This window comes from Oncorhynchus mykiss, chromosome 4 (assembly GCF_013265735.2).
Source record: "Oncorhynchus mykiss isolate Arlee chromosome 4, USDA_OmykA_1.1, whole genome shotgun sequence".
NCBI lineage: Eukaryota > Metazoa > Chordata > Actinopteri > Salmoniformes > Salmonidae > Oncorhynchus > Oncorhynchus mykiss.
This window is the reverse complement of record NC_048568.1, coordinates 27,263,565-27,277,568: the sequence shown is the minus strand read 5'-3', so window position 1 is coordinate 27,277,568 and position 14,004 is coordinate 27,263,565. Positions and strand designations below refer to the sequence as shown.

Below are 14,004 nucleotides of genomic sequence, written 5' to 3'. Positions count from 1 at the left end.
TCCTGGCTCCAATCACTCTCCTCTAAAATGAAAATCTTTCATTTGAAACCTCAGACCTCAGACCACACTAACAAGATGGCCACCTCTTTCTTAAACTTCAAAATGGATCTGTCTCTCTTCTGTAATCTCTTGTGACCTTTGCCCCCTGACCCTTGCCATGTGTGTGACCCCTGCAGGCTACATGGTCCACAGCGCCTCATATGATGACATCCTCAACAACAGGTGGTCCTCCAGCGCTTCCAGCGGCACACACCTGGCTATAGAGAACCTCAAACCCAACTCCAGGTGAGAATATGCCCTGTTTGTGTGTGTGTGTGTGCGTGCGTGCGTGCGTGTGCGTGTGCGTGTTGTGTATTCAATGTTCAAACTCTAGGTATAATCTTATGCGAGGGAACACAAAAAAAAGATTTGAGAGATTTTACGGGTCATAGATTCTATACCGATTTCTGTGCAGTCTGTGCAAGTGTTTGGCTGCGTGGTTGCATCTGTGTGTAAGTGTTTATAGCTACAGGGTATTGGAATGTGTGTTTAAATGATTATTGTTCCCGGTAGGTCTCAGTGATGTTAGACACACAACATGTGTACACTGTATCTGTGTGTAATTCTATGGTTGTGTATTTACAGTTGTGATATCAGGCCCAGTCAGAGACCAGCAAAGCGTGGTATTGTAATGCTTATTTAAGTGAATAAGCCCTCAGAGTGACATAAATCAGAGCTGACTGGATAGAGGCAGGTTTGAAAACACGTTGAAATCACCCTGAAAACAACGTGCTGAGATACTCCACTGAGACTCACACAGGAATGTACATAGAGCAGACACCAGCGCCACACACGCACGCACGCACACACACACACACACACACACACACACACACACGCACAGATAAAACACGTGGCACTGTTATGATGTAGGGCTGTGTTCCTTATGGTTCACAGGTTGCATCTTTCTAAAGATGCGTATGAAAACATACGCTTCTTTAGTTAACTTCTTATGGCTGGGGGGTAGTACTGAGTAGCTTGGATGAACAAGGTGCCCAGAGTAAACTGCCTGCTACTCAGGCCCAGAAGCTAAGATATGTATATTATTAGTAGATTTGGATAGAAAACACTCTGAAGTTTCTAAAACTGTTTGAATGATGTCTGTGAGTATAACAGAACTCAAATGGCAGGCAAACACCTGAGAAAATGAGCTGATCATGAGCTGATCACGCATGCTCCCGTGAGAGGTAGCTGCGTTCCTTTTCCTTTCTAAAGACAAAGGAATTCTCCGGTTGAAACATTATTGAAGATTTATGTTAAAAACATCCTAAAGATTGATTCTATATATCGTTTGACATGTTTCTACGAACTGTAATGGAATTTCTTACTTTTCATCTGACCAGCGCGTCTTGAATTTGGATTTGTGAACTCAAGGCGGGAACAAAAAGGAGGTATTTGGACATAAACGATGGACTTTATCGAACAAAACAAACATTTATTGTGGAACTGCAATTCCTGGGAGTGCATTCTGATGAAGATCATCAACGGTAAGTGAATATTTATAACGTGATTTCTGACTTTTACTGACTCCACAACATGGCGGATATCTGTATGGCTTGTTTTTGTGTCTGAGCGCTGTACTCAGATTATTGCATGGTATGCTTTTTCAGTAAAGCTTTTTTGAAATCTGACACAGCAATGCATTAAGGAGAAGTTTATCTAAAGTTCCATGCATAACACTTGTATTTTCATCAACATTTATGATGAATATTTCTGTAAATTGATGTGGCTTTCTGCAAAATCACTGGATGTTTTGGAAGCAAAACATTACTGAACGTAACATGCAAATGTAAACTGAGATTTTTGGATGTAAATATGAACTTTATTGAACAAAACATACATGTATTGTGTAACATGAAGTCCTATGAGTGTTATCTGATGAAGATCATCAAAGGTTAGTGATTAATTTATCTCTATTTCTGCTTTTTGTGACTCCTCTCTTTGGCTGGAAAATGGCTGTGTTTTTCTGTGACTAGGTACTGACCTAACATAATCGTTTGGTGTGCTTTCGTTGTAAAGCCTTTTTGAAATCGGACACTGTGGTGGGATTAACAACAAGTTTATCTTTAAAATGGTGTAAAATACTTGTATGTTTGAGGAATTTTAATTATGAGATTTCTGTTGTTTGAATTTGGCGCCCTGCACTTTCACTGGCTGTTGTCATATCGATCCTGGTAGCGGGATCTAAGCATACAAACCTAGGGAGGCTGTTGCTATTTTCTCTCAAATGTAATTATTAAAAAGGTTATGGATTCTATTTTGGAATTGGACGCAGTTCGCTGAAAAGAGTTGACCCAAAATAAACTCTGTTTCTGGGTCAGATTTATCTTTTTTGCTCTATGCAATGTGAACGGAGATAACGTTTGGATGCTAATGAGTTCTTGGTAGCTCGACTGTGCGCTCATGGAGTGAGCAGCCTACACTGTGCTTGAACCACTGACCTTTTGTGATTAGCCAGTCCAAATAAACTACCACCCTCTTTTTCTCGATGTTTCTTTCTTTCTCTCTCTATGTACCTGTTTCTCTTTCTTTCTCTCTCTCTCTCTCTCTGCATGTTTCTCTCTCTCTCTATGCGCCTGTTTCACGCTCTCTCTCTCTACCTATCTCTCTCTCTACCTGTTTCTCTCTCTCTCTATATACCTGTTTCCCTATCTCTCTCTCTGCCTGTTTCTCTCTCTCTATGTACCTGTTTCCCGCTCTCTCTCTCTCTACCTGTTTCTCTCTCTTTCTCTCTCTACCTGTTTCTCTCTCTCTATGTACCTGTTTCCCTATCTATCTCTCTACCTGTTTCTCTCTCTCTCTATGTACCTGTTTCCCGCTATCTCTCTCTCTCTATGTACCTGTTTCCCGCTCTCTCTCTCTACCTGTTTCTCTCTCTTTCCCTATCTCTCTCTCTACCTGTTTCTCTCTCTCTATGTACCTGTTTCCCTATCTCTCTCTCTACATGTTTATCTCTCTTTCCCTATCTCTCTCTCTGCCTGTTTCTCTCTCTCTATGTACCTGTTTCTCTCTCACACTCTCCCAGTCTATTCAGCTCCACAGAGAGGAAAGAAACACACACAACTTCAACCTTAAACACTCCATAACTCTGTATCCAGGGTTAATATTATACATGAGATTCATTCTCGCATGAGAGAGAAAGAGGCAAAAAAGAGAAAGAGAGAGAGAGAGAGATAGAGAGAAAGAGAGAGTGAGAGAGAGAGAGAGAGAGAGGGAGAGAGAGAGAAAGAGAGAGAGAGAGAAAGAGAGAGGGGGGGGGGTGTTACACAGCAGAAAACAGTTCATGCAGAGCAGGTGTGTCAATACATCATAAGCGGGAAACCTGAGCAGTTCAGTGATGGGCAGACACATACATAGACACACACACACACACACACACACACACACACACACACACACACACACACACACACACACACACACACACACACACACACACACACACACACACACACACACACACACACACACACACACACACACACACACACACACACACACACACACACACACACACACACACACACACACACACACACACACACACACACACAGCTCTGCACCATACCCAAGGTTATGTGTTTACAAGGTTACAGTTGGTAAGGGGGACAGGTTTATATATATATATTATTTATTCAACCTTTATTTACAGTGCCTTGCGAAAGTATTCGGCCCCCTTGAACTTTGCGACCTTTTGCCACATTTCAGGCTTCAAACATAAAGATATAAAACTGTATTTTTTTGTGAAGAATCAACAACAAGTGGGACACAATCATGAAGTGGAACGACATTTATTGGATATTTCAAACTTTTTTAACAAATCAAAAACTGAAAAATTGGGCGTGCAAAATTATTCAGCCCCTTTACTTTCAGTGCATCAAACTCCCTCCAGAAGTTCAGTGAGGATCTCTGAATGATCCAATGTTGACCTAAATGACTAATGATGATAAATACAATCCACCTGTGTGTAATCAAGTCTCAGTATAAATGCACCTGCACTGTGATAGTCTCAGAGGTCCGTTAAAAGCGCAGAGAGCATCATGAAGAACAAGGAACACACCAGGCAGGTCCGAGATACTGTTGTGAAGAAGTTTAAAGCCGGATTTGGATACAAAAAGATTTCCCAAGCTTTAAACATCCCAAGGAGCACTGTGCAAGCGATAATATTGAAATGGAAGGAGTATCAGACCACTGCAAATCTACCAAGACCTGGCCGTCCCTCTAAACTTTCAGCTCATACAAGGAGAAGACTGATCAGAGATGCAGCCAAGAGGCCCATGATCACTCTGGATGAACTGCAGAGATCTACAGCTGAGGTGGGAGACTCTGTCCATTGGACAACAATCAGGAGTATATTGCACAAATCTGGCCTTTATGGAAGAGTGGCAAGAAGAAAGCCATTTCTTAAAGATATCCATAAAAAGTGTCATTTAAAGTTTGCCACAAGCCACCTGGGAGACACACCAAACATGTGGAAGAAGGTGCTCTGGTCAGATGATACCAAAATTGAACTTTTTGGCAACAATGCAAAACGTTATGTTTGGCGTAAAAGCAACACAGCTCATCACCCTGAACACACCATCCCCACTGTCAAACATGGTGGTGGCAGCATCATGGTTTGGGCCTGCTTTTCTTCAGCAGGGACAGGGAAGATGGTTAAAATTGATGGGAAGATGGATGGAGCCAAATACAGGACCATTCTGGAAGAAAACCTGATGGAGTCTGCAAAAGACCTGAGACTGGGACGGAGATTTGTCTTCCAACAAGACAATGATCCAAAACATAAAGCAAAATCTACAATGGAATGGTTCAAAAATAAACATATCCAGGTGTTAGAATGGCCAAGTCAAAGTCCAGACCTGAATCCAATCGAGAATCTGTGGAAAGAACTAAAAACTGCTGTTCACAAATGCTCTCCATCCAACCTCACTGAGCTCGAGCTGTTTTGCAAGGAGGAATGGGAAAGAATTTCAGTCTCTCGATGTGCAAAACTGATAGAGACATACCCCAAGCGACTTACAGCTGTAATCGCAGCAAAAGGTGGCGCTACAAAGTATTAACTTAAGGGGGCTGAATAATTTTGCACGCCCAATTTTTCAGTTTTTGATTTGTTAAAAAAGTTTGAAATATCCAATAAATGTCGTTCCACTTCATGATTGTGTCCCACTTGTTGTTGATTCTTCACAAAAAAAATACAGTTTTATATCTTTATGTTTGAAGCCTGAAATGTGGCAAAAGGTCGCAAAGTTCAAGGGGGCCGAATACTTTCGCAAGGCACTGTAACCAGGCAAGTTAGTTAAGATATGGGCTGTCCAGACCTTTCCCCTCCTTCTGACAGCCAGACCCAAGCCAATGGTTCATACCCGAGCCAATGGTTCATACCCGAGCCAAAGGTTCATACCCGAGCCAAAGGTTCATACCCGAGCCAATGGTTCATACCCGAGCCAGTGGTTCATACCCGAGCCAAAGGTTCATACCCAAGCCAATGGTTCATACCCGAGCCAAAGGTTCATACCCGAGCCAAAGGTTCATACCTGAGCCAAAGGTTCATACCCAAGCCAAAGGTTCATACCCAAGCCAAAGGTTCATACCCGAGCCAAAGGTTCATACCCGAGCCAAAGGTTCATACCCAAGCCAAAGGTTCACGCTCAGGTGTTAGCCATGCACAGGCAGACACATGTAATCCTACACACAACAGCACATTTGTCTCTGTCACACACACACATGCTGAGTTGTCCCACGAACATCACACACACACACTAGCTCAAACGCTCATCCACTGACACTGCGGACATGCACATGCACGCACACACAGAGACAGATGTTCCTAAATTCCTAACTTCGGAATTTAGAAGCCTACTGAACATGCGTTAACTTTTGCCCTGTGGTTTGCGTGTGTGTGTGTCTGTGTACATGTGTGTCTGTGTGTGTGTGCATATGACTTGTGTATGGTTGGATGTGTGTGTGTACATCTGTGTCTGTGTGTGTGTGCGTATGAGTAAAAACTTTATGTGCAAAAGGCGGATAGAGTGATTGACAGTTTATAATTGTCCATGAAAGGTTGAACTGAGCCAGGCCGAGTGAGGGTCTACGCTGCATGGAGCTGGCTGTATATAAGGAGAAATCTGAAGACATGTATACATTTCAGTTTCTCTGCACTGAAGGAACACTACGTGTGTGTGTCTATATGGAGGCAGATGTCTCCAGGTGTGTGTGTGTGGGGGGGGGGGGGGGGGGGGAGGGGGCTGTAGTAGTCTACACCTCATAGACATGTCTTCACATAGACACACACACACACACACACACACACCAATGCAGCAATCCTACACCTCCTAGACATCGGTCTGCTTAATAAGCACAGGGTGAAGAATGCTGCTCACTCAAGGGCTATAGGGCATGAAACTCTCTACTTACACCAGAACTATAGTTACAAGATAGACAACTCTAGATATGAAGTCAAGGTATATAGACAAAAGTTATATGAGAATCTCTCTCTCGTTAAAGGGTTTGGGTGGAAATTAATGGACCGTGAAGTTACTGTACGTAACCCTGAAGTGGAGGGAGAACACACACACACACATTGTCCACGGTATGGAAAAGATTGCAAAAAGTCTTGTCTCAGGGTGTTGTTTTGAATCTGAGGCGATTGAATAATTCCTACACTGTATTTAAAACACACCGAGACTAAAGTTTCTCAGAGTAGGAGTACTGATCTAGGATCTGACAATGTAATATATATATATTTTTTTTTCTTATTCGTTATGATCTAAAATGTCAAACTGATCCTAGATCAGCACTCCTACTCTGAGTTGCTTTGTGGATGCGGGCCCAGAGCTCAAAGTCTGCTTTATATCGGTCAGGAGGGACGTTGTGTCATATAGAAATGCTCTCTTTGTGAAATTGCTGCTTTGAGGTCTTTCTCTTTCTCTTCCTCCCTCTCTCTCACTCACCCTACCTCTCTCCCTCATTCCCCCTCTTTCAATCTACCCTATTCCCCCTCTTTCTTTATCTCTTTCTCCCTGCTATAGGAACATAAAAACAGTATTCTCTTAAATCTGCTTCCCCCACTCCTCTCTGATGGTGCAGGAGTCGAGTGCTGCCTCCCTTCCTAGCCATCTGCTATAGTCTGCCTCCCTCACTCCTCTCTGACGGTGCAGGAGTCGAGTGCTGCCTCCCTTCCTAGCCATCTGCTATAGTCTGCCTCCCTCGCTCCTCTCTGATGGTGCAGGAGTTGAGTGCTGCCTCCCTTCCAGCCATCTGCTATAGTCATTAGGGTCTAAACATCTTCCATGTGGAAACAGAGACCTGGCCTCTGTAACGCCTGTAATAATGGCTCTCTCTAATACACACTATTTTGTCTTGGTTGTTTTTTACCTCAGGTACTACTTCAAAGTCCAGGCAAAGAATATCTTTGGGCTGGGACCGGTTAGCGATACGCTCACCTATGTCACTGAATCAGGTCTGTATGAGTATTAGGTGAGGTTGCTAAATACTGTTCTAGGGTCAGTTTTGCTTTGTGCCTGCAAATGGTTGTGGTTCTGGGATTGGAAATAGGTTTGCTGATTCTAGATCTACTAAGGCCACATCTACTTGTCCGTATCATCCTGTTTTTTAGTTTTTGTATGAATTCTGTTCCGGTTCATGTCTCTCATTTTAACGTTTTCTGTTTTTCAGACGACCCACTTCTTATTGAACGCCCGCCTGGTGAGTTGTATGGAAAAGTCTCATATGTTACTCTTACTCTAACAATATTGACAAAACATGTTGGCCTACATTGCTCTAGTCCAGAAAATCACTGCTTCAGGTCATTTGAAGAAACTCGAAGTGACAGTTGGAGAGAGCTGGTGAGGAGTTAACAGTCTGGGGCATACCAAAGGCTGCATACACCTACACTGACATACACTGGACTTGGCTGACATCCATAGTGGTAAAACGATGCCAAAGTAGAGTTTTGGTATTTATTGTTTTTAATTAAGAGAGTCAGTCAGGTATTTCGAAGAGGGGGGATGAGGGGGGCAGGTGCTCATTCACTCCCTCCCCTCTCACCCCTTCCTACCCCTTCCCTTGGGTGCTATGCACAATTCGCTGTGTATCTGAAAAGGAGACTGGAATGGTGAAAACTGTTAATAAAGGGGATGTGTAGTTAGTCTTGACTAGCTCTGTGAGAACTGACATGTTGAGTGTAGTTTATTTTATCAGGGAGTCATACTGAGACCAAGGTCTATTTTACAGATGAGCCCTGAATTACATCAATTACAGAATAGACAAATAAAAATAAAAATACAAAATGCAAGCAGAAAGAAACACGGTCATGAAAAACAAAGACATTCATCAGTAATAAGGTTCTGCTTTCTGAATTGGCCTAAAGGCACCAAAACATCAACTTTTCAGAACATTTTGAAAATTGTTCCACAAATAAAATGCAAAAAAACTCAACACTGATTTACCTAACTCAGTAGAGACCAAAGGAATTTCCAGAGCTAGCATCCCTGAGACCGGGTGTGGTAACTCACATGTCTAAAGTTCAGTAAAGATGTGAGATACAGTGAGACTTTTTGTAAAAGGGCTTTATAAATGAAAACCTGGCCTCCCGAGTGGCTCAGTGGTCTAAGGCACTGCATCACAGTGCTAGCTGTGCCACTAGAGATCCTGGTACGAGTCCAAGCTCTGTCGCAGCCGGCCTCGACCGGGATACCCACAATTGGCCCAGCATCGTCCGGGTTAGGGGAGAGTTTGGCCAGCAGGGATGTCTTTGTCCCATCGCGCTCTAGTGACTCCTGTGGCGGGCCGGGCGCATGCATGCTGACAGTGTTTCCTCCGACTCATTGGTGTGGCTGGCTTCTGGGTTAAGCGGGCATTGTGTCAAGAAGCAGTGTGGCTTTTTTAGGTCGTGTTTTGGAAGACGCACAGCTCTTGACCTTCGCGTCTCTCGAGTCCTTACAGGAGTTGCAGCGATGAGACAAGACTGTAACTACCAATTGGATACCATGAAAAAGGTGTTTTAAAAAAAATGAAATAAATATGAAAACATAGCAATGTATCAACCTACGTGACATCAAAGAGGGACAACCAACGTTCTGGTAGAGAATGCAGTGATGACATCACAGAGGGACAACCAACTTTCTGGTAGAGAATGCAGTGATGACATCACAGAGGGACAACCAACGTTCTGGTAGAGAATGCAGTGATGACATCACAGAGGGACAACCAACGTTCTGGTAGAGAATGCAGTGATGACATCACAGAGGGACAACCAACGTTCTGGTAGAGAATGCAGTGATGACATCACAGAGGGACAACCAACGTTCTGGTAGAGAATGCAGTGATGACATCACAGAGGGACAACCAACGCTCTGGTAGAGAATGCAGTGATGACATCACAGAGGGACAACCAATGTTCTGGTAGAGAATGCAGTGATGAGTGCTAAAATTGTCACCCGTAATAAAGCACAGTGTGCTTTAATAAACTGCATTTAACGGCTTTAATGAAGTGGCAGCTGCATTCATATAGATGATGTCACCATAGTCTAGGATCGATAGAAACATCGACTGAATAATCTGATTTCTACTATTTATTGAGAGGCAGGACCAATTTCTATAAAAGAAGCCCATTTTTATTCTCAGCTTCTAAACTAACTCGTCATGATGCTTTTTAAAAGATAGCTTTTCATCTATCCAGATGCCCAGATACTTGTAAGCAGGGACACAATCAATGTAGACATCATCCAAAGTACATGCTTAAATCATCAGTTCTTTTTATGCGTTCTAGAGAACAACATATACTTACTTTTACCTGCATTCAATACTAATTTCAGGTCAATAAAGTTTTTCTGTTATACAATGAAGGCAGACTTTAGTTCAGATAGAGCCTTGTCAACTGTGGGGGCAATAGCATACATAACATTATCATTGGCATACAAGTGCAGGTTACAATTTTTTACAGGCAAGTTGATATTGTTAATGTGAAAATTACAGGACCCAAAATCAACCCTTGCGGGACACCTTTAGTAATGTCCAGGAAGCCTGATTTAACACCATCAGTCAGTTAACACCACATCGAGTCCTATCTGTCAAGTCATTTTTAAACCAGTTACATGCAGCCTGGTCTAGGCCAATTGATGAAAGCATCTGAATTAGCAGTGAGTGATTAACAGTATTGAAAGCCTTTGACAGGTCAATGAAGAGGGCAGCACAATGTAGCCTTTTATCTATACAATTAACAACATGATTTATAACTAGGGATGCAGCAGAGATAGTGCTTTGACCTGGTCTAAAAGCCTACTGATGTGCATTTAGAATATATTTCAAAGATAAGAAAGATCTTAGCTGAGAATTAATCAAGGATTATTATATTTTAGCTATGCAGAAAGTTTAGAAATAGGGCTATCATTATTTAGGTCACAAGGGTCGTCACCACCTGAAGGGGGAGTACATGGGCCACGTTGGGGATAATACCAGATATAATCGTTAGGTTAAAAGTATGGGTTAATGATTCAGCAATCAGGGTGACAGGATCTAACATATCAGCTCTACTCAATTTGTTTACATCAAACTTAAGCAAGGCATCTAGCACATCACTGATGGTAAATTGCTGAACTTAAGCAAGGCATCTAGCACATCACAGATGGTAAATTGCTGAACTTAAGCAAGGCATCTAGCACATCACAGATGGTAAATTGCTGAAATGAAAACAAAAATTCAGTAAAAGTTGACGTGTTAACCGTTGAGTCAGCTAGAGGGAAGAGCAGTCAATTAGTTAGTCTTGACTAGCTCAGTTAGAGCTGACAGGTTGAGAGTAGGTATTGATGACTAGCTTTGTGAGTGTAGCATTAAGTAAGCCCTCTGTTAGATCAGGAGGGACTGTCACCGCAACAGTTTAGTGGTTATGTAATATATGCCATTTAGCAGACACTTTTAAAATGTAGTTATTTAGAAGACACGCTTATCCAGAACAACTAGGGTTAAGTATCTTCCTCAAGGGCACAGACCGATTTTTCACCAAACCAGGGATTCAAACCAATCCCTGCCGACTAGCCCAATGGTCTTAACTGCTAGGCTACCTGCCTTCCTTTAGGTGGAGAGCCTATCTGGATCCCCTTCTCCTTCAGATTCAACCCCCAGCACAGTGCCTGTAAGGGCAGCCAGTACGTCAAGAGGACCTGGTACAGAAAGTTTGTGGGCGTGGTCCTGTGCAACTCGCTGAGATACAAAATCTTTATGGGCGATGGGCTGAAAGGTACTACTGATGTTACTTCTCACCTTCCTCCTCCTTTATATCCTTCTCTCTCTCAAGTTCAAGTCTTGGATCAATTCAAGTTGCTTTACAGTTTCTCCTATTTTTTTCTCTCTTATAATCTCACCACCTTTTCTCTCCCTTATGCTTTCCCGTTCTTCTTTCTTTCACTACATGTATCTGAATCACACCCTTTCTTTACATCTCTTCCCTATGCTACTGGGTGTTTTATGGTTTTGGGGCTCTGTGGCCTCATTACATAATGGAATATTGTGTGAGAGTGTGTTCTGTTGTTAACCATTGAGGGCTCTCCCATCTCTGTCTCTCTCCCTCCATCTCTCTCGCTCTCCTTCCAGAAATGTTCTACAGTATAGCAGACACATTCGGCCATGGGGAGGACCACTGCCAGTTTGTAGACTCTTACCTAGACGGGAGGACAGGCTCCCCCAGCCTCTCAACGTATCTGCCCACAGCACAAGGTACAATAACAGAAATCAACTCCCAAAATTCATCACTCGCCTACAGCCCGGTGTAGAATTGTTTTTATGGTATTAAAAATAATTCTATTCCAGCTAATATTAAGTCCCAGAGCCTTGATTACAGACAACCTCAATATCCTTGTTCTAGGCTGAAAAGAAACAGTCAGAATCCTCTAACAAAGCATAAAAAATGTGTTACATCTATTCATAATGCATTACAACACTGCCGGTCCTCCCCTGTGCAGGTTACTATCGCTCTTACAGGCAGGAGCCAGTCAACTTTGGACCTATCGGCCAGCGTACGCCACATCCCTTCGTGGGATGGTACGAGTGTGGGGTGCCCATCCCTGGCAAGTGGTAACACAGGGGCTCACAAAGAGGTCATCACCGAGGGCATACAAACTCCAACCTGCTGCAGCCTCTGTCATGCTCTCACTGACCCCGCCCCCTGGAGATGAACTGTTGCTAACCACAGCAGAAAGACAACAACATTCCAAACTTATACTGCTTCAGATCAAAGAGAATATAATACTTTAAACAACACTAATATTTCCATGTATTCATTACCATGCACTTTTATAAAAGCAGTTTGTATATGAGGGGGGAAAAGCATGTATTGCTATTGCTTAGTTTAACTTTTGTCTTCTGGATCGGAAATAATCCTTGTTTATTCCCAACTATTCTCAAGTGGGTGTGCACCTGTGATCATGACAACACTAATGAAATGGGAGATCCTGTAAAAGACCAAAGCACAAACTGAACAGTACTAATGGGAGCGAAGGGATTGTATGTGTGTTTACTATCAATCAAGAGATCTTGTTCATAACAGTAGTATGATACAGTAATGGCTTTTGACAACTAGGTTTGGTGTCAGTTTTCTTGAACATGCATAGTGTTTTTATAGTCTTTGGTATTTACGAGACTCCATAAGATCAGAAGTTACTGTGGAAGTGTTGTATGTATACAGACAATGAATAACAATACTTAATATTTGCTCAGGAATGGTTGGACATTAAATAAAGGTGCTATGGAAAACAAGGAACCCCTTAACGATTCATTTGTTCTGTGAGAATATCTGAATGTCCATGTTTAAAGAAACTCAAACTTTACTAAGCAAATAGAGTTACAGTTTCAATCTAGTATCATAATCTGTCTAAACCACAGTACCAGTCAAAGGTTTGGACACACCTACTCAATTAAGGGTTTTTCTTTATTTTGTACTATTTTCTACATTGTAGAATAATAGTGAAGACATCAGAACTATGAAAATAACCAAATAAAACTGTTAAACAAATCAAAATATATTTTATATTTGAGATTCTTCAAAGTAGCCAAGCATTGCCTTGATGACAGCTTTACACACTCTTGGCATTCTCTCAACCAGCTTCATGTGGTAGTCACCTGGAATGCATTTCAATGAACAGGTGTGCCTTGTTAAAAGTTAATTTGTGGAATTTATTTCCTTCTTAATGCGTTTGAGACGATCAGTTGTGTTGTGACAAGGTAGGGGTGGTATACAGAAGATAGTCCTATTTGGTAAAAGACCAAATCTATATTATGGCAAGAACAGCAAGATAAATGTCAGTCCATCATTACTTTAAGACATGAAGGTCAGTCACTCCGGAAAATTTCAAGAACTTTGAGAGTTTCTTCAAGTGCAGTCACAAAAACCATCATGCGCTATGATGAAACTGGCTCTCGTGAGGACCGCCACAGGAAAGGAAGACCCAGAGTTACCTCTGCTACAGAGGATAAGTTTATTAGAGTTACCAGCCTAAAAAATTGCAGCCCAAATAAATGCTTCACAGAGTTCAAATAACAGACATATCTCAACATCAACTGTTCAAAGGAGACTGTGAATCAGGTCGAATTGCTACAATGAAACCACTACTAAAGTGTCACGCCCTGATCTGTTTCACCTGTCTTTGTGCTTGTCTCCACCCCCCTCCAGGTGTCGCCCATCTTCCCCAATATCCCCTGTGTATTTATCCCTTTGTTCTCTGTTTGTCTGTTGCCAGTTCGTTTTGTTTCATCAAGCCTACCAGCGTTTATCCCTCTACTCCTGTCTCTCGTTTTTTCCTGCTTTCTAGTTTTCCCAGTTTTTGACCTTTCTGCCTGCCCTGAGCCTGCCTGCCGTCCTGTACCTTTGCCCCACTACTCTGGATTACCGACCTCTGCCTGACCCTGAGCCTGCCTGCCGTTCTTTACCTGTGCCCCAAGACTCTGGATAATCTACCCCTGCCTGCCTTGACC

At 42.5% G+C, this 14,004-nt stretch overlaps 1 protein-coding gene across 1 annotated transcript in view; it reads left to right on the top strand.

Annotated features, from left to right (window-relative positions):
* The window catches only part of LOC110521062 (fibronectin type III domain-containing protein 1), a 123,932-nt gene extending 111,143 nt beyond the window's left edge, over positions 1-12,789 (top strand). The window contains exons 17-22 of the mRNA XM_036975466.1: positions 177-285; positions 7,419-7,498; positions 7,714-7,743; positions 11,114-11,275; positions 11,629-11,751; positions 11,997-12,789. Of these exons, the coding sequence (XP_036831361.1) occupies positions 177-285; positions 7,419-7,498; positions 7,714-7,743; positions 11,114-11,275; positions 11,629-11,751; positions 11,997-12,112 (620 nt within the window). The 3' untranslated portion in view covers positions 12,113-12,789. The remainder of the gene's footprint in view (positions 1-176; positions 286-7,418; positions 7,499-7,713; positions 7,744-11,113; positions 11,276-11,628; positions 11,752-11,996) is intronic.
* Positions 12,790-14,004: the final 1,215 nt, after the last annotated feature.